At 41.2% G+C, this 19,473-nt stretch overlaps 1 protein-coding gene and 2 gene segments (V, D, J or C); 1 reads left to right on the top strand and 2 right to left on the bottom strand.

Moving 5' to 3' along the window:
• Positions 1–19,473, top strand: part of LOC125258304 — a 725,453-nt gene that overhangs the window by 389,790 nt on the left and 316,190 nt on the right.
• LOC125258325 overlaps positions 1,109–19,473 on the bottom strand; it is a 116,476-nt gene continuing 98,111 nt past the window's right edge. Inside the window, 1 exon segment of the V gene segment in view lies at positions 1,109–1,462. Within this exon segment, the coding sequence occupies positions 1,137–1,462 (326 nt within the window).
• LOC125258322 lies at positions 5,870–6,714 on the bottom strand. The segment is given in 2 exon segments: positions 5,870–6,412; positions 6,505–6,714. Coding segments are annotated over 2 exon segments (384 nt in total).

Below are 19,473 nucleotides of genomic sequence, written 5' to 3'. Positions count from 1 at the left end.
AAAATTCTAAAGTACTGTACTTTAAATTCAGACTTAAATACAGAGTAAATGTATAAATATGAATGTATATATTTTCCAAGTTAACATTTAATTTAACATAAAAAAACGAAAACAAACAAGGTTAACTAGTTGCTAACGATATAAAACTAACATTACATAGTTTAACCATACATATTTTGGTCCAGTGTCCTGTCGTCACCGGCAGTGAAGCATGTCAAACCCAATAGAAAGTCATAAAACTTTAAAATGCACACACTAACGTCAGCTGTCTGTCACACAGCCGCTAGCCATGTAACGATGCTCGGCTCATTGTTGCCATGTCTGGGATTGGGATACTTTTACACTTGTGCTGTGATTACGCTACTTTTGGGATGGTATTGTTGCGCAGATCTGGCAACCCTCCTCTCCAAAACCCCACCCCTTTCATGCACTTCGAAGTGCGTAGCCCCTGAATTGGGACACAGCTACAGACAGCGCCCTCAAGCACTGTCTATGCGCGCTCCTCTCCAGACAGAAAACGCCCAGAAAATGTGTATATCAAGTGTCAAACCCTGGGACACGGATAAACACACTCTCTTGAATGTTTGTAAGGCATATATAAAAACCTTACCGGAGTCAATATAGTCGCGATCAGACAGAACAGGACCGAAAGACGATGAGATGCTGACTGTTTCTTCAGGCGCTCCTTTATACTCCGGGTCGGGCCATATTACGTCATAGGCTGTCGCCGGCCAATAGGGATTGGAGTTATTGGATAGTTTGCTTTCAGACACCTGGGTCACGTGACGTTCCCCATTGCGCATTCAAACGCAGAGCAATTACCCTTTCGAAAGGGAACTGAGTTATGTAACAGGCACACCATCTAGTGATGAAGCATGGAACTTTCCTGCAGTTAGATTACATTGTAGTGGCAAGTTTTGGAGGGCCAAGCATCACTAACATTTATATTATAATATTATAATATAAAGATTATGTTACATGCTTAGTACATCAAAATAATAATAAAAAATGTTTCTGAAAGGTTTGATACACCATTGTGTTGTTTGTGATCGTCCATCAGCAGCTGCAGTATCTCTCAGCTGTATCAGTGCATCACTGTGACGTCTGACTGAACAAGGTTTTTGTACCACTCTTTATCACTGTGTGAACACCCATTGACTGTTTGGATAGTGTAAACTCTGACAGTAATAATCTCCTGTATCTTCAGTCTGGACTCCACTGATGGTCAGAGTGAAATCACTGCCAGATCCACTGCCACTGAATCTAGATGGAGTTCCAGTATAACGGCTCGTTGCATCGTATATGAGGAGTTTAGGAGCTTCTCCAGATTTCTGTAAGTACCAGGCTAAATAAACACCACCATGCACTGCACTGCTGGTTTTACAGTTTATTCTGACTTCTTGTCCTGGTTGAACAGCTGTTATTGATGGACTCTGAGTTACAGTGATCTGTCCTCTACACTCTGAGAGAAAACAGACACAAAAATGAAAATATTTGACATTTTAAAATAATTAAAAATCATTGTTAAAAAAAGAAGAAACTGTCTCACACAAACCTTGAGCAAACAGCGTGAGAGTCCAGATGAAGAAGGTGATTGTGTTCATTGTTGTTCTTTTGTCTTGTGTGATGATGAAGATTGTGTTCTGTTCTGCTCTCAGTCATGAAGTGTTAAACTCACAGCACTATAAACACTCTCAGAGCACTGAAGCATGTGTCACAATGCAAACAAGTGGGCAGGATTTACAACAGACAAACTAATATACACTAGACTTACAGAATGATCATTTACATTCTGACTAATGTTATCTTTAGTTTGTTCAGTCGTTTTTTTTTTTTTTTTTTTTTTTTCTTTTTTTTTAAATATTCTGACTACTTTGACATTGAGGATCAGTGTTGGGGGTAACATTAGTAATGAGTTATGTAATCAGATTACTTTTTTCAAGTAGCTAGTAAAGTAATGCATTACTTTTAAATTTAGAACAAAATTTCTTTTATTTTTTCAAATAAGTTACTCAAGTTACTTGTTTTCCCATGTATTGACTGACAGCTCTTCTGTCCTCATGTTGAGAGAAATAAAGTGCAGAGGAGTGAACATGATGGTTATTGTATAGACTAAATGTGGACATGAATTTACTCATCTCACACAAAATCAGAGTCAGTATTCTTCGAAATGAATAAAAACAGTGAAATGCAGTCTTGAAATGTATTTATTTTTAAATTTTATTGCTGAAGTAAGAGTGTTGAACTTTCTTCTGAATCCTATTCTTCTGCACTCCAGAATGGCAGCACAGCCTAAAGGTTTGTTTGAGCTGCGCCCTCTACTGCACAGGTGTGAATTTGCATTTCCTTTAGCCTGAGGCTTATTCATTTCACTTTTGGTGTGAAATGAAACGTTTTTGTTGTTATTAAAAACAAGCAAGCCCAGCCCAGGTGAGAAAAAGTAACACGAAAGTAATGTAATGCATTACTTTCCACAATTAGTTACTTTTTTAGTGAGTAATGCAATAACATAATGCTGAGGATGTGCAGATGAACGTCCATCTCTGTGTCCACATTCAGTTATGTGACCAGTTTGACTGACAGTTTGACTCTGGCTTTAGTAACACAACTGTGATTGGTTTATTCATCATCAGCGCTGAGAAATGTATGAGGAAGCAAGTGACCAAGTCTCTGCTACATATTGTGAAATTTACATAGATACTGTTTACTATATCAGAATAATATTGTGACGAGCAGGGCGGGGTGAGATCCGTGACAGAACGGCGGCAGGCCGGTGGCGTGATTGCTAAGGAGCGTCACCTGTGCACTGCACCGATCTCATATCTCTCACGGAGGAGTTCTGGAAGCATAAATGAGGAGAGATGACAGTAAAGGATGAGAGAGGACCAGGCCTGGACTTTATGTTATGTTTTTATTATATTTGTGTGGGCAACAGTCGCCTGTGAGGGACTGCCACCATTTTACATTAACTTTGTATTTGATTATTTTGTATTAAAGTTACGTTGAACGTTCGCCGGTTCCCGTCCTCCTTCTTCCCACAACAATAAACTGTATTACAAATATCTATGAACTTTAAGGGAGTTAACTAGTTAGCTGAGGTTCGGGAGCAGGGCTATGCCTCAACCAATCACCTGACTTCTCAAAACCTACAGTACTGTTTGTCTTATTCTCTTGAACCCTCCCTTCCCCCTCTCTCTCATTCATTCAACCATCCTTATCATCCCCTCTTCTCTTCCTTTCCAGGTTGTATCAGGGGTCTTAATCACTCTCCAACATTTAACTGAGATGATGTTTTCACCCTGAGACTCTGGGCTGCCGACCCCAGACGCCAGATCAACCATCCCTTTCCCTTCCCCTTCATCCTCTCCCTATTCATCCCTAACTTTCTTCAGTAAATAATTCTCCAACATTCGTGGTTGTGGTGTGGTCCTTGATTGTGAAATGTCCTTTAAATCGAAAAATATGAGAATCATTACGTACACCTTATAACTTTCATTATCTTTATTGACATGTTTTAATTCAATGTTTAAAACATGATGTTTAAAAAACAATACATCACTATTAAATGTCAATTAGCAGCTTTATTGTAAATAATAATAATAATAATAATAATAATAATCATAGCTCTTCTGGGCAGTGGATCAGTTTGACTTTGTCATCATGCTGTGTGCTGGAGATCTCCAGTGCTTCTGGCACTTTGATCACTATGGTGAACGCTTCTACTTACACTTCACTGTAAGACATTGTTCTGCATTTAAATATTAGTATGAACTTGAATCGTTTGAATGTTTCAGCTCAGTATGTGTGTGTTCAGGTCCAGCTGGTGACTGTGTGGCCCTTGATACACATCTGTCTGTGATTGTTAATGCTCCGAGCGGATTAATAATCGGCACAGCTGACGATGAAAGTGGTCAGATTGTCTTCAGTGTTGAGGAGACTGGTGAGTCTCACCTTGATACGTGTTTTAGTACATCTGCTGCGCACGTTATGAACAGAAAAATCATCTGTTTCTAGAATTCAAAGAGGATTTCATGTGGACCATGCAGTGAATCCCAGACAGAATAATTCATAAATTAAAAATGAATGTTGTTTATTAAAAGTAATTTTGTTAATGTGTGTTTTCTTTTTCATGAAACATTAAAGGAAAAATTATAATAAATTAATTAATATCAAAGTACCATAATAAAGTTCACAATTTTAAACTCCAAAAATTCCAAACATAAAAGCTGAATGAATGAATTAATTAATGAAAAAATGAACGAATGAATAATCGTTTATCTCAGCAGATTTTCATCAGATGTGCTTCAGTAATTTCCACAGTCGCTTTGGGATCATGCAGGTTTTCCTGAACTTTGGTGTGTATTATGAGGGACAAGAGAATAACGAGAAACAAAAGGAAGAAGAAAAGAAAACGAAAGAAGAGGATATGAAACAGATAAACAGTTCATTGTCCTTCATTGAGGTAATAAACAACAAACACATCCTTACTGTAACGTGGGCGACACACCCTGCTGTTAACAAACACTAAACCTGCGACTGTTTCACCTCCATTTATAATCTGCTCTCCAGTAATTATTTGAGTCAGACACGACTGTTTCTTCAACATCAGACTTTTTAAAATGTGAAATGGGTTTATTTATGTATTTATTTATTGTTCCTTTTAGTAATAACAAGGTCTTATTTGAACTTGTATCTCCAGAAAGAAGAGCAGCAGTGGATTCCAGTCACATGAAGCTCCTGTGAGGACGCTGAACATCTGCTGATGGAGCTGCTCTATTCTGAGAGGAACAGAATCACCTGATGATCAAACATGAGCTTCACTGTCCACACTTTATTCTCTGAAATGAGTCAGAAGAGTTGGACTAATGGAGAGATGAGGTTTGTTCATGTTCATCAGTTTATAATGAAACACTGTCAGTGTCTGAAGCCTCTGGACTGCTGAGATCGTCCTTGACTCGGTTAGAGAGTAAGAGCTCCAAGAGTTCAATCCACAAAACTATTAATGATCCGCTGGATTCAGAAAACAGGTCACGTCTGTGAGCAGTTGTGTTTGTGTGAATGTATGAGGGTGAGTGTGGTCTGAAACAAAGACAAATGATGAAAATTAGACACAAATATGAACAATCCTTCTGTTAAACTGTTACAGATATTAAACATTTATCATCATAAACATAAATGAATAAAAAACAATCAACCATAATGTGAAATTCACTGACACTTCAACAAATATCATGTAGTGTGACAAAGTAATCTTGATCTGGTAACAGATTAACAGTTAGACATTAATATATCAATAAAGTGTATGGAGTATCAAACACATGGACTGCGTCTGAAATCACATACTCTCTTCAGTAGGTACTTATTTTGAGCAAGTAATTACTTCACTACTACATATCTTCTGTATAGTGTGAGTGTGTGTATGAATGTAATCTGGACATACTACATTTATCATGATGTCATTATCATGTGATCTTCAGTTGTGTCGCTTCACTTTCACAAATCCTCTCCTGTGGCCTCATGGGATAGTAAAGTGTCCATCAGATGCACATTTCAGAATCTCACCGGAAGTAGTAGATCATCCGGTACTTTTATCCTGTTATTTTACTGTGATCCACAGTTATTAATATTGTGAATTCAGAAACACTTATTTTGTCACATGCTGTTTTTGACCTACTATATAGTAGGGAAGAATGTGATTTCGGATGCAGTCACAGTCTTAAAGGAAAGGTGTGTAGATCTCAGTTATGTAAAAGACATCTGACCCTCTAATGGTGAAGTATGGAAGTGCAATTAAAGGGATTGACTTTCTTAGTAAATAATACAGATAATATTGTAGGGGAAGGTTTTGCAGGGACAAGCATCATTCACATTTTCACCACATTTCAGTCCAGTTTAGTAAGCAATGTAAGATAGTATGTTACATATTTATTAAACACATCATAATAAATAAAGTCTCTGAAAGGTTTGATACACCATTGTGTTGTTTGTGATCCTCCATCAGCAGCTGCAGTATCTCTCAGCTGTATCAGTGCATCACTGTGACGTCTGACTGAACGAGGTTTTTGTACTACTCTTTATCACTGTGTGAACACATATTGACTGTTGATGCTGTGTAAACTCTGACAGTAATAATCTCCTGTATCTTCAGTCTGGACTCCATTGATGGTCAGAGTGAAATCACTGCCATAGTCAGATCCACTGCCACTGAATCTAGATGGAGTTCCTGACTGAAGGCTTCTTATGTAATAAATCAGGAGTTTAGGAGCTTCTCCAGGTTTCTGCTGATACCAAGACACACAGTCACTACAGCCAGAAATCGGTTGACTGGTTTTACAGCTGATTGTAACAGTTTCTCCTTGTTTGATGGATTTTATTGCAGGATCTTGAGTCACTGTCACTTGTCCCCAGCTCTCTGAAATTAACATATTTTACTCATTAATGGTTATTGGACTGTAAATGAGATGTTGTTGTTTATTTTGCAAGATATTTATATAAGATCTTTACCTTGAATACAGACAGACAGAGTCCAGATGAAGAAGGTGATTGTGTTCATTGTTGTTCTTTTGTCTTGTGTGATGATGAAGATTGTGTTCTGTTCTGCTCTCAGTCATGAAGTGTTAAACTCACAGCACTATAAACACTCTCAGAGCACTGAAGCATGTGTCACAATGCAAAGTGACTCTCTCTATTTAAATCATTATCCTGAAGACTGTAGATCAGTCACAAACTCATTTTCTAACAACTTCCTCATGCTGTGAAACATGTCAAACAATTATACACACATTTCTGAAGTCTATTGACAGAATCATGTATATTATTGATTTGGTCATTATTAATATTTTGTAAGGTCACTGAACACTTTCTATCATTCATTCTACACTGTTCTGGGCTCATTATTAGTTCATGTAATAAACTGCAGCAGCTCTTTGGTTTCATTGTGTTTCTGAATGACACAATATCAGTGTTCAGGGTGGAAGATTTCTCAGTTCTCTGGTACTGAACAACATCCATGAGCTCCAGCAGCATTAAAACACACTGTGCTCTTCTACTGTGAGGAACTGCAGTGTCAGTAATGGAGCGTCTAACAGTTCAGTTCAACAGCCTAACACCCTGTTCAGTTCTGGGTGCTGGAGACAATCAGTGCCGGCTTCTTCATTAGGGCAATAGGGCGACACACCACCAAAGTGAGAAAGGGACGATTTTTTCAATCACATTCAACCACAGTGTTATGCTAGCTGTCACTGCTAGGCTGTTTGTTCTGCCTCTGGATATAGTCCAATCAGCGTCGAGTCACGCTCTGTGGAGTACCGCCTCTTTTTGGGCGATTTCAGTCTGGCCGAGATTTGCCCCAACTGCTCCCATAGACTTCCATTCAAAGAACTTTTTTTTTCGAACTGCAGGCACTGCAATGCAATCTCTATGGGTTCCGAAAGGGCTCGCACTAACGTTCCTTCATCGTCATACGTAACCTTAACTTGTGCAGCGATTGGTGGAAACAAACATACCTCCATTTTTTTTTTAAGCTGAAGTGACATCCAATAATTTCCTCAGTGCATAATTTACATTTCACAGACATATTCTCCATCTGAAAATGTTAGAAAGTTGAGAAAATATTTACATTTTGCTGTCAGGCGTGCAAGCACAAACTTCCGTGAACGAGCGCTGCCAAACAGACGGAGTTCAGTCTGAGTAAAATACATTTTGCTAAAAATATATATATATATATATATTTTTTGGCGAACATAATAATTATGCCATATGTAGAATTTTGAACCTACAACTAAGTGTATTTGTACGATAGCAGTAACTGTGTAAAGTGACTGTAGTAGGGTAATCAATGTAATAATAATTAAGTCTGTTCTTTTGTTTTTATTTCTTTTCATTTTTAGTTTAGTGTATTTAACTTCTGCTTTAAAAAACATTTTGTTTTTAGATTGTAAAATTACAATTTTAGAATATAGCCTAGGCCTAATGTGATTTGACCCCTTTTTTGAACATAATATAGCATATCTTGTTTTTATAGAATTCAATGTGAACATTGTTTCTAGGACAATATTGGGCAGGATGTGAAATAACATTTTATTTTTTTTTTTTTTATTAAATACAAATGTTTTTTTTGTTTTTTTGTTTTTTTAGATCCCAGCCCTATGGCATGCTTTAAATACTGAATTTTCCATGTTTTAGATAATTAGTAAAGATACATTATTACATCATTATTATATCACAAATACGGAGATCTACAAAACCAGTGGGTTTAATGATAAACCAAGAATACAACACAGCGAGAGACATAAACACAACCTTAACATAAACAGAGAACGGACAGGGAGTGAAGGGAGTGGGTCCATTATAAAGGTAGTGATGATGATTAAGTCCAGGTGTAGATGATGAGTGATGATAAGGAGATGACAAGGGAAGTAAGTGCAGGTGTGGAGACAAGAGGATCATGGGAAAAGGAGTCCGGGGAACAAGGGATCTGTGACATTACCCAGATGGGCGCCCTGGAGACCTCATGCAGGTGCAGGGAGAGGAGCAGACAGGAACGGAGGTCTCCAGGGCGGATCCATGAACCATGGCAGGTCAGGAGCCATGGGCAGCCACGGCGGGTCAGGAGCCGTGGGCAGCCACGGCAGGTCAGGTGCCGTGGGCGGCCATGGAGGGTCAGGTGCCATGGGCGGCCATGGCGGGTCAGGAGTCGTGGGCAGCCATGGCGGGTCTGGAGCCCTGGTGGGCTCTGGCGATCCCGAAACCCCGCCCAGGAGTTCCCCACCCACAGGTTCAGGAACGGGTACTAGCCCCCCCCAAAAAAATACTTGGGGAGGTTAAGGAGAGTCTTTAGGAGTTTAAGGAAGGGAGTGGTTTTGTGGGCAGGAGTAGGCTCGTGGCAAACTGGAGCGGGCTTGGCTGAAACTGATGCTGGCTCGGCGGCTGAGACTGGAGATGCTGGCTCGGCGGCTGAGACTGGAGAGGCTGGCTCAGCAGCAGAGACTGGAGAGGTTGGCTCGGCGGCGGCTGGAGCGGCAGGCTCGGTGGCGGCGGCTGGAGCAGAGGGCTCGGCGGCGGCGGCTGGAGCAGAGGGTTCGGCGATGGCTGGAAGAGGGGTCCAATCCATCCCCTCGTATACAATTAAAATTCCCACAGGGACTGGAGAAACTGGCTCGCAGGAGACTGGAGAAACTGGCTTGCAGGAGATTGGAGAAACTGGCTCGCAGGAGACTGGAGAGAGCCTGCCCTTCTTCCTATTCTTCCTCTTGGTCCGCCCGGACACAACAGAGGGGTGTGGCTCAGATAGGGCACTGGGGAAAAGCTCACTGGAGGGGTATGTGGAGGAAGAGGGAGACGGACGAACTGGTCAGGCCACCCGTCTCTCTGGGGGGACTGGACAAGATGAACACAGATTTTCCTGAACCTCTTGGACAACAAATTGAGCCGTTTAAATACAAAATTAAATTTATAGTATCAGTTAAGGAAAATAATCGTCAGGTTCACAAAAGCGGATTGTGTCCTCGTCCAGTCCATCCAGAAACAGGGCGATCAAATGAGCATCCGACCAGTTCGTCAAACTAGCCAACTCAACAAACTCCTCCACATACCTCTCCAGCGAACGTCCATACTGGAGGAGCCCAACGAGACGATCCGCCGCCGACATTTGTGTGGGAGGCATGGGAGAAGCTGGAGCCTGGGAGTTGAAGAATAAGCCCATACTTGTTGTGGATCACCGGCGGTTGGGTCCGTTCTTCTGTTATGGTGTGTTATGCAGGAGAGATGAGGCAAATACGAAACCAGTGGGTTTAATGATAATCCAAGAATACAACACAGCAAGAGACATAAACACAACCTTAACATAAACAGAGAACGGACAGGGAGTGAAGGGAGTGGGTCCATTATAAAGGTAGTGATGATGATTAAGTCCAGGTGTAAATGTATATATAATATACATCTACTATATACAGTAGAGGAAAATAGTATGTGAAAGGAGCAGTATGTCCGAAATCCTTAGTAATCATAAATGAGTAGTCGACAAGTTCCCAGATGGCCTACTGCTCCCGCCCAGATTCTGAAGTGTTCATCCGATGGACACTCTTTTATCCCAGGAGGCCACGGGAGAGGATACGTCACACTCGAACACGGAGGATAAAAGCGGCGCGGATGTTTTCAAATGTGAGTATTAAAAACCAAAAACTTGGTTCCTTGTGTTAAAATCGCATTTGATCCACCAAGGGAAGATGAAGTGTCAGCTGGGGACAGGACCAACACAACGCACATGTGTTCAACCTGGTGAGACGCAGGAGGAGCCAGGCCCGGAGCCACCCCATAGTGCCCGGAACCTCCAAGTGTTGCAAATGACTCCCTCCAGCATCAAGTCTGAGAGGAGGTGGATCAAGTGGCCAGCAGTGAACATGGTCTCACTGTGGAACCAGTTTGAATTCAATGTCGACCAGATTCTGGAGGCCACGATGAGGGGAGATGTTGACAGGAAACTGCAAGCCATGACAACAATTATCGTAAGCATCACATCCGAACGATTCGGTGAAGAGGTGAAGGAAGGTGAGGAGAGAATCCACAGCATCAGGCAGGAGATGAAGACCCTGAAGCGTCAATACAAGCAGACAGGAGAGGAGGAGCGTACTGGCCTGGCACAGCTGGCACTCCGCCGGGCAGAGTGGCACTGGAGGCGTCACCGCGAAAGAGCCCGAAAGTGAGTTGCATTCATTACCAACCCCTTTAAGTTCACTAAGGAGCTACTAGGACAGAAGTGTAGTGGCCAGCTAGTCTGCTCCAAGGAGGAGATCGATCACCACCTGAAGGAAACATACAGCAACCCATTGAGAGAACAGGAGTTGGGAGAGTGCAGCACTCTGATAGATCCTACAGGGCCAAGTGTGCAGTTCAACTTGGCAGAGCTGCAGCTGAAGGAGGTTCGAGAGGTTGTCAGGAAAGTGCGAGCAAGCTCTGCTCCAGGACCAAGCGGCACTTCGTATAAAGTGTATAAGAACTGTCCTAAACTCCTGCTGCGCCTGTGGAAGATCCTGAGTGTCATCTGGAGGAGGGACAGGATTCCTGAACAGTGGAGAGTTGCTGAAGGGGTCTGGATTCCAAAGGAGGAGAACTCCAAGAAGATAGACCAGTTCCGCATCATCTCCCTGTTGTGTGAGGAAGCCAAGATCTTCTTCAGTGCTGTCTCCAACAGGCTGTGTACCTTTCTCTCAAAGAATAGGTTTATCGATACATTCAGTTCAGAAGGGGGGAATCGCGGGTATGCCGGGATGCTTGGAACACACAGGTGTGGTGATGCAACTTATAAGAGAGGCCAGAGAGAACAAGGACAATCTGTCAGTGCTGTGGCTCGATCTGGCAAATGCATATGGCTCAATACCACACAAGCTTGTGCAGCTTACTCTGATAAAACATCACGTCCCCACTAGGGTCAGAGACCTCATCGCTGATTATTACAACAACTTCAGGATGAGAACTTCTTCAGGAGCAGTGACATCAGGCTGGCACAAGATTGAGATCTGTATCATTACAGGCTGTACCATCTTCGTAATTTTGTTCTCCCTGGCCATGAACATGCTCATAAAGTCGGCTAAACCAGAGTGCAGGGGGCCTAAGACGAAGTCAGCTCAACGTCAGCCACCGATAAGAGCATTTATGGACAACCTCACAGTCACCACAGAGTCAGTCCCAGGCTGCCGGTGGATTCTAAAGAGTCTCGAAAAGCTAATGGAGTGGGCACGGATGCGTTTTAAACCAACAAAGTCTAGATCAATGGTGCTGAAAAGAGGAAAGGTAGATGACAAGTCCCGGTTCAGTGTTGCAGGGACAACAATCCCGACCATCACAGAGAAGCCTGTTAAGAGCTTAGGCAAGGTGTTTGACAGCACCCTGAGGGATGCAGCATCCATCCAGTCAACCTGCACTGAGCTGGACAGATGGCTGAAGTCAGTGGATCGGTCGGGATTGCCAGGGAAGTACAAAGGGTGGCTATACCATCATGGCATTCTTCCCAGGATCCTGTGGCCACTCCTTGTCTATGAAGTGCCAATCTCAACTGTGGAAACCTTAGCAGCCACCTCAGAAAATGGCTGGGGCTTCCAAAAAGTCTAAGTAGCATCGCACTTTAAGAAGTTATTGTGTCTGATAATTATGATCTCCACACATTAATTCTATGAATTCATTTTATTTACTTTAAAAAATATGCAAAAGTGGCAAAAAAAAACACATATTTAAGAAATTATCTCAGCATATTCATGAAGAAATAACAATAGCTGTCATATTCATAGCTAAGAATGATCAGAAGTTTATATTTCTCAGCAAATAGTCTTTCTGACTGCAGAAATGGATGATCTGAAATGATTACCTTAGCTTTTCTGCGTTTACCATAAAGTGAAAATCAACCGTTTGGTTGAGCATGTTTTTGAAAAATTATTAAAAACGTACTAAAGTTTTTTCATGACACCAAGTAACATCATTTTGTAAAGTCAGGGCTTTTACAGTGTAATATGTCAAAAAAATTTGCTCACCTTGCAAAATTTCACCAAGAACAGTTCACATGGCAGGAGTGATTTCTTTGTTTCTGACATTAGTGATGTCCTGGTTCGCGAACGAATCGTTCTTTTTAACAGGTTCTTTTCAGTGCACCAGTCGATCCAGTTCACCAAATCGGTCTGAATCGTCCCAAACAGTTCGCATCTCCAGTAAGCAAACACTAATCCACAAATGACTAAAATTACTCACTTTTTGACGGGCCTGACACTACCTCTCAAAATAAACCAACATCCCGGAGTTATTCAGTTACTCCAACAGTACACTGACTTAAAGGTGCTCTAAGTGATGTCACACGTTTTTAGGCCAAAACATTTTTTGTCACATACAGCAAACATCTCCTCACTATCCGCTAGCTGCTTGTCCCCTGAACACACTGTAAAAAAAACACGGTCTCTGTAGTCTCCACAAGCTCCAAAAACAGCAATAAAAACAAACTGGTGAAGCCTGGACCACAAAACATAATAAACATGCTCCAGCCAACAACCAACAAGAATGATTTTAAATGTGCATTCATGACTGTTTCAGGAAGCATGGAGGGAAGGAGGAGGAGGAGGAGGAGGAGGAGGGAGGGTCTAGCTAGTCTCTGTTTTGTTTGACAACACTTCGAACGTCAACAGGAAGTTACTCCGCCCAGGATCGCTTAGAGCACCTTTAACCTGCTGTGGCAGGTGACATCTAGGGAGTAAAGTTATGAATTGAGGGGTGTGGCTAGCTATCTATAACGATTGGCGGTAGGAGCGAGAACGGTAGGTGCATTTGTTTCTGGCCTGCGGAAATAGATCGACACTTTTACTGTTTATTTGTGAGAGGTTCGCCTGTGGATTTACTTGGATCTTGGAGATAGGTATGAGTTTACTGAATTCTTTACAGTGTTTTAATATCTGGTGTTTGTTTTTAGGACGAATAATAAAGGTGTTTTAATGCATGTATTTCAGCTCTGTGGAGCCCATTGGTTCATATGCGAGAGGTTTGCATGTGCTGTCTTTTGGATCTTTGACATAGGTATGAGGTTGTTTGAAGCACTAAAACAATTTAATAGGTTGTGTTTGTGTCCGATTTGAGAACCGATGGGCTGATGATACTGCGTATGCATGTAATTTTTCAAGAGAACGAATAGTACATTAGTCAAGTTTTGTTGAACATCGGAAAATGTGATAATATAAAACATATTGGAAATATATTTATGACTGTGCAAATACATCTAATGATGCTACTGGACACATCTTCAGTGATGTTCCTGGAATCACTGGGTGTTTTGAGTCTTTCAACATCATACACCCTCATCCAGGTGACCCAGCTGAGGCTAATCAGACCCCAGCTTGTGTCCAGTTGGCGAATCTAGCTACTTTGCCCCCATGGATCTCCTCTCTTGAGCCATAGCCATCTTGAGGCTTTCTCTGCTGCTTCGGTGGTGTTGTAGATGGCTCTTCTCCTCCTCCCTCCATCGATGCCTAACAGACTGAAGGCTCTGAACAAGGATCGGGCCACAAAGCCCCTGCTTCCGACTTCAATTGGGAGACACTGTGCTCTCCATCCTGCTTGTTGACACTCACTGACCAGTCCCTCGTACTTGGCGAGCTTCCTTTCAAAGGCCTCTTCATAAACACATCATAAACCACCTGGATGAGAAACTTGATCCGCTGTGGCTCTGCCTTCCACAGCTCTGCCCATGTTACCTTTCTCTCGATTGCGTTCTCCCATCGCATCCAGGCACCCTGTTGCCTCATTCCCACTGTCCTGCAGGCTCTCTCCTCCTCGATCACTGCTCTCACCTCCTCCTGGACTAGGTGACGCCTTTGCTTCCCTTTGATGGTGTCAATATGGGGAGTTGCAAAGGAACCCAGTCCAGCCCTGCCTCTTGTTACTACTCCTACCAGCCTGTTGTGATGTAATCTTGCCTCTGCTTGTTGAACAGCCCCCTCAGCCTTCCACTGGCTCTCTGCAGCACTTCCCTGGCTCTCGTTACCTTGAACTCCTCTTCTAAGGACTTGAGTGGCAGTTGCAGTTGTGATGCCCAGACAAATGCTGGTGTACTAACATTACTAAAATTGTAAGAGATTGTTATTTATTTGTTTGTTGTTGTTTTTTTTTACAATTACTAGATGGATGTCAACAGTTTCTATGGTACAAGAACACGCACTCGTCAGGCCCTTGTCCCAGAAAACCCCTAAGATTCTGATGCTGGTCTCAGTAATGTTGATGACCCAATAGAGGATCTGGATTATCACCCCATCCGGGAAGAGAAATGTTCATATGTCTAAAAAAAGAAGGATAAATAAAAATCCTGTTGCACTACCACACTTGATGGCGTTTCTTGAATCATAAAAGCCTAAAATGCCATTATATTACTATCTTTTGCTATTTTGTTTTTAGTTTTTGAATGCAGAAAGAATGTAATGTCTTTAGTTTTGTTACCTTTAATTATTTGTGTTATTTATTTTTGTTTATTGTTTAAAAAAAACAAGAAAACATGTAATTTCTTGTCTTAAAATGAAAATCTGAAATATTTGATGGAATATTTCAATAAATAAACAATATTCAATATATAAAACTATTTTATTTTGATTGTTTTAAAATAAATTAGTATTATAGTTCATATTTTCTGATTTTCATACTATGTGTATGAATTTAATTATTTTACCTTTAAGTGCCATATCAACCATTTGGTAGAGGCCGATATTTTCAAAATTATGGGAAGTGGGAAATTATTGGGAAATTATTAAATCAGTCAGTATGTTAGTATGTTTATTTTCATTCATGAAGTTTAATTTAAATGTATATAGTGATTGTGTAGTTTGTATATTGTATATTATATCAGCTCTAATGATGTTGAATATCATGAAGGATCAGATTGTCGTGATTTCTGCCGCTGTTGAAATGCTGTGAGTGAAACAGTGTGTTTTCTTTGTGTTTGTGAATGTGTTGTGTTTGTCTCCTGCAGCTGGTCCCACAGTGAAGCCCTCAGTGTCTCTGCTGCCGCCCTCTTCTCTGCTGATCTCTGGAGACTCAGCCGCACTGCTCTGCCTGCTCAGCTCTTACTCTCCACAGGGGGCGCTGGTGAGCTGGACACTGGACGGGTCAGAGGTCACCGAGGGGGTCGTGACCAGCGCGGAGAGCCAGCGGGACGGCCGCTACAGCCGCAGTAGCGTCCTGACCCTCAGCAAAGCACGCTGGGAAGAGGGAGAGGTGTACGTCTGCAGAGTAACACATGATGGAGCTCCTCATGAGGTCTCGTTCCACAAGAGCTCTGAGTGCTGATGTTTCTCTCCTGAAGATGAGCCGTATCTGAGTGTCCTGTGTCAGGCAGGATTCACATGAGTCTAGTGCTGCAGCTGTAGTGATTTACAACTCAATACTGAAAGAGAGCTGGCGTGTCAAAGCACTGTGTGATCTTTCAATCTGCTGTAACATTCAATAAAGCTTCTCAACAAGTTCACTTTGTGTCTGACAACATCATTCAACTAACAGATGAAGATGCAGGTGTTTTTCACAAGCTTGATGTAGCAGGAAATAAAGTCAAATAAAGCTCTTGGGGTTTGAACATGGTCTCTGGAGACAGAGCTGCTCTATTCTGAGAGGATCACAATCACTCCACCCTGACAATGCAAATGGGCTTTTCAGTCTCACTGTTTGATTGGTCACATGATCTGGACTGGAACACACCAGTTTCACTTCTGCTGAAAATGTCACGATGAAAATAGATATATGAAAATGTCATGAAAATCAACTGAATTCAGTCTGTTCAGTTTGATTGACAGGGATCATATATTACACCTAAAACATGATGATCATATTAAACACTGACTCATTCTCTTCAGAAACACAAGATTGATGTTGATTTAGATGATCTAGTGTTATTAGTGTTTGTCTGTGATCAGTGTTGTGTGTGATTGTGTTGTATGAGCAGCTGCAGCTGAAAGTCATGTTTGTTGGTTGATGAAGAAGAGCTCTTGATCATGTCATGTTCAGTTCATAGAGCTATAAACACATTCAGAGCAGTGAAGCATGTGCCGCTCATGTAAAACACCCCCTGAATGCAAAAGACAGAAGAGAGATCAGGACCATATACATTCAGAGTCCAATAGTTTTACTGACAGGGTTAAAAGAAAGGCTTTACATCACCAAATCACAGTAACAGTAAATATACAGAGTCAGACACACACATTCACACATCATTCTCTACAGGACACAACTGAATGATTCCTGCTGTATCAGTATCAATGATCTTGCTGCTCAACATTCAAACACTTGTCTATTGTTTGCTGTTGCAGTGCAGTGTACTTTCAGAAACCCTCCACCTCCCCCAGCTCCACCTGTCCAGATCTGCTATGGGGTGATTCATGTTTGCTCGTACAGCAGCAGCATGTTGTGTGTGTTGGCAGTGGAAAGTCCTGTACTCTACAGCAGATATAATCAACAGCAGCAGACCAAACACATGAACATTGTCATATTCATTACCATCACAAACTCTCCAAGAATTGTCATGTCAGAAATCTAGTTCAGTCATGAAACTGAAGATGGCACAGGCTTCGATCGGTCCTTTACATGCGGTCTGTAAGCGATCACATCAATACCAAATGACTCAGGCTGATTGGTCTCTGCTGATCCTGCAGCCAATGAGATCCCTTCTCAACATTTAATAGTCTGGTTCAGTGTTTGCTGTAGGCTAGCCCTGCATCTATAAGAGTTCCTCAGAAATTCAGACGCTTAAGATAAGTCAACAATGTTTTACCGTTCCAGATACAATGTTACAAACAAAATGCAAATGTTTTGAAGATGTTCAATATGAAATCATCTAATACCATTAAATATGAAGTGTCTTCATAATAATTTGTGTTATTTTATTAAATTATAGGGCTTGTTTTGTTTGTTTTTATTTAACTCTTGTGGGTCCTGATAATATATCCATCATAAAATGTGGATAAACAGAAAAGGCTGCACCACTTCAGCCCCTCATTTCATTGAACAGACGTGTCATATATAGATCTGGTGTGAAGTCCAAAAACGTTTTATGTTGTCTGAGGGCGACACCATGACATAGAGGAATAAAGAAACAATTCTATAAGTGAGTTAACTTCAGCAAAACTTGTATGTAATGTTGTATTTTCAGTGGTTTAATCGGGAACAATTACTGGGACACCATAGGAAGATTTATTGTTTCCTCTTTAAGCATTTGCGCTCATGCTGTATGTCGACGGGGAAGCAGAGGTCGTTTTGCTGTTTCACATTTATCCTGTATTTGCTTCACTGTCTCTTTATATATATCATAATTACTGTATTTATGATGTTAGAACATTGTTAAGAGTTTCTGTCATAATGTGCATCAGTGTGATCAGTGAATTTTACTTTAAAGTGTTGCTTTTAACCAGTGAATTTTAGCATCTCATTTTCATGAGTGTCTTTCTATGCAGGGATGAGAGAGTAGACCTTTTGATGTGTGTAAACTAATCTTACCTCACAGGTTATGATTTGATGAAGGAGGAGGCCATCAAGTAAAAAAGGTTGAGAAACACTACACTAGTGTCATCACATCGACACAACGTCAAAGTGACTGACAGATAGAGAACTCAGTTATGTTACAGACACGCCATCTAGTGATGAAGCATGGAAGTGCAATTAAAGTGACGGACTTTCCTGCAGTTAGATTACATTATAGTGGAAGGTTTTGCAGGACCACCTGCAAAACACCACTAACATTTTATACAATATAAAGATTGTGTTACATGCTTAGTATATCAAAATAAATACATAATGTTTCTGAAAGGTTTGATACACCATTGTGTTGTTTGTGATCCTTCATCAGCAGCTGCATTGAACACTTTCTATCATTCATTCTACACTGTTCTGGGCTCATTATTAGTTCATGTAATAAACTGCAGCAGCTCTTTGGTTTCATTGTGTTTCTGAATGACACAATATCAGTGTTCAGGGTGGAAGATTTCTCAGTTCTCTGGTACTGAACAACATTCATGAGCTCCAGCAGCATTAAAACACACTGTGCTCTTCTACTGTGAGGAACTGCAGTGTCAGTAATGGAGCGTCTAACAGTTCAGTTCAACAGCCTTTACTGAGATACTGCAGCTGACTGAATGTGTCGTCATGTTACAGTTCATTACAAACTCACTTCAACTGTCAGACTGATCAGTGATGGCATCAGAGTCATCAGCTCTATTTATTAAAGGGTTAGTTCACCTAAAAATTAAATTTATGTCATTAATTACTCTCATGTCGTTCCACGTCCGTAAGACCTTCGGAAGATATTTTGACGAAATCCGAGAGTTTTTTTTTTTTTTTATCCTCCATTGAAAGCAAGGAAATTTCCATCATTCAAGGTCCAGAGAGGTAGTAAAGACTACGTTAAAACAGTCGACATGACTGCAGTGGTTCACCCTTAATATTATGAAGCGATGAGAATATTTTTTGTGCACAAAAACAAAACAAAAATAACAATTTTATTCAACAAATTCGTCTCTCCCCTGTAATTCTCCTACACTATTTACAACCTGGTCTCATGGAAAGATGTACCTGTTGGAACGTTTTCACAAGACACAAAAATATGTACCAGTACATGTCACTGCAGTTTCCAACAGAAATGAACATGTTTGATATCAGTAAGAAGCTCAAGATGAGCATAAAGCCCTTTCTGAGTGAAAAAGTATGGCCACTGCTTTCTTAAATCAGTGATGGTGGGTGCTGGTAATATATTTGTTTGCTGCCGCTGGAGGCAAAAGGTTGTTTCCATAAGTTGGTTAACTTCTGTTTTTTCAACCCCATTTATTCCATCTCGACGGTATATCTCCTCCAGTTGCTGACGTTTCTGCTCTACGGTTTCATCTGTCTCCTCCGGTGGGAGATCAGGCTGGAATCTGGTCCAGCCATGTGTATCAGTAGACCCTCTCTTTAGTCCATCACCAGATGAACAGT

Source organism: Megalobrama amblycephala, linkage group LG22 (assembly GCF_018812025.1).
Source record: "Megalobrama amblycephala isolate DHTTF-2021 linkage group LG22, ASM1881202v1, whole genome shotgun sequence".
In the NCBI taxonomy this organism is placed as follows: Eukaryota; Metazoa; Chordata; class Actinopteri; order Cypriniformes; family Xenocyprididae; genus Megalobrama; species Megalobrama amblycephala.
Note: the sequence above shows the minus strand (reverse complement) of the source record. Positions and strands in the feature narration are given on the sequence as shown.